The sequence below is a fragment of the Morone saxatilis genome, unplaced genomic scaffold (genome assembly GCF_004916995.1).
Source record: "Morone saxatilis isolate NCDOM2014 unplaced genomic scaffold, NCSU_SB_2.0 Contig17, whole genome shotgun sequence".
NCBI lineage: Eukaryota > Metazoa > Chordata > Actinopteri > Moronidae > Morone > Morone saxatilis.
This window is the reverse complement of record NW_023339729.1, coordinates 6,687,829-6,688,546: the sequence shown is the minus strand read 5'-3', so window position 1 is coordinate 6,688,546 and position 718 is coordinate 6,687,829. Positions and strand designations below refer to the sequence as shown.

The window sequence follows — 718 nt, the reverse complement described above, 5'->3', positions numbered from 1 at the left end:
GAATGTATGAGAATATTTAAATGACAAAGAATACTTAAGATAACACTATTGTATAAGTCTATAGCCACCTTACAGCTTTTAAAATACACTGTAAAAGCTTTGGGATGTCAACACATACTACTTACATACATACTGAAATATCTCAATACAAGTGAACACTGTCAAACCACTTAAAGCAAGCAAAATAGAAATTCCAATAAAATAAATGAATATTTTTGCTGTTAGGATGGTTGGTCAGACAAAACTAGCAACAGCTATTTAAAGACATCGCCGGGGACTTTTTTTCAATTACTTAGGAAAATAACCAGCAGATTCATCGATAAGGGAGATGCTAATTAGTTAAAGCCCTAGTGCAGACAGTATACGTCATATTACCGTCTGCGGGAGCATCCACATACCTGTATGAGGCTGAGCACCCTGTCATGGAGGGCAGTGGGGGGGTTGTATTTGGGCAGAATGGAACGGACCAAAACTCCTTCAATGAACTCCTGCGATGCCACCAGAACGTGGAAGCGATGGCCACAGTTCTTCACACAGGCCTCAAGAACCTGTGTGACAGGGATACAGTCCGCAATGTAAACAAGGTGCAAACATGAACGTTACAATCTCTGTGATCAAAATTGCTCCAAAATAAAATCTTTTTCTCACATTGTATCAATACAAACGTTGATTTAACCACTTGCGTAAGCACACACAGTGAAAACCACCTCCCCTAAGC

General features: G+C 39.7%; 1 protein-coding gene across 1 annotated transcript in view; it reads right to left on the bottom strand.

Annotated features, from left to right (window-relative positions):
* Positions 1–348: 348 nt before the first annotated feature.
* LOC118327394 (target of Myb protein 1-like) overlaps positions 349–718 on the bottom strand; it is a 2,871-nt gene continuing 2,501 nt past the window's right edge. Inside the window, exon 4 of the mRNA XM_035660730.1 lies at positions 349–548. Coding sequence (XP_035516623.1) covers positions 372–548 — 177 coding nt within the window. The 3' untranslated portion in view covers positions 349–371. The remainder of the gene's footprint in view (positions 549–718) is intronic.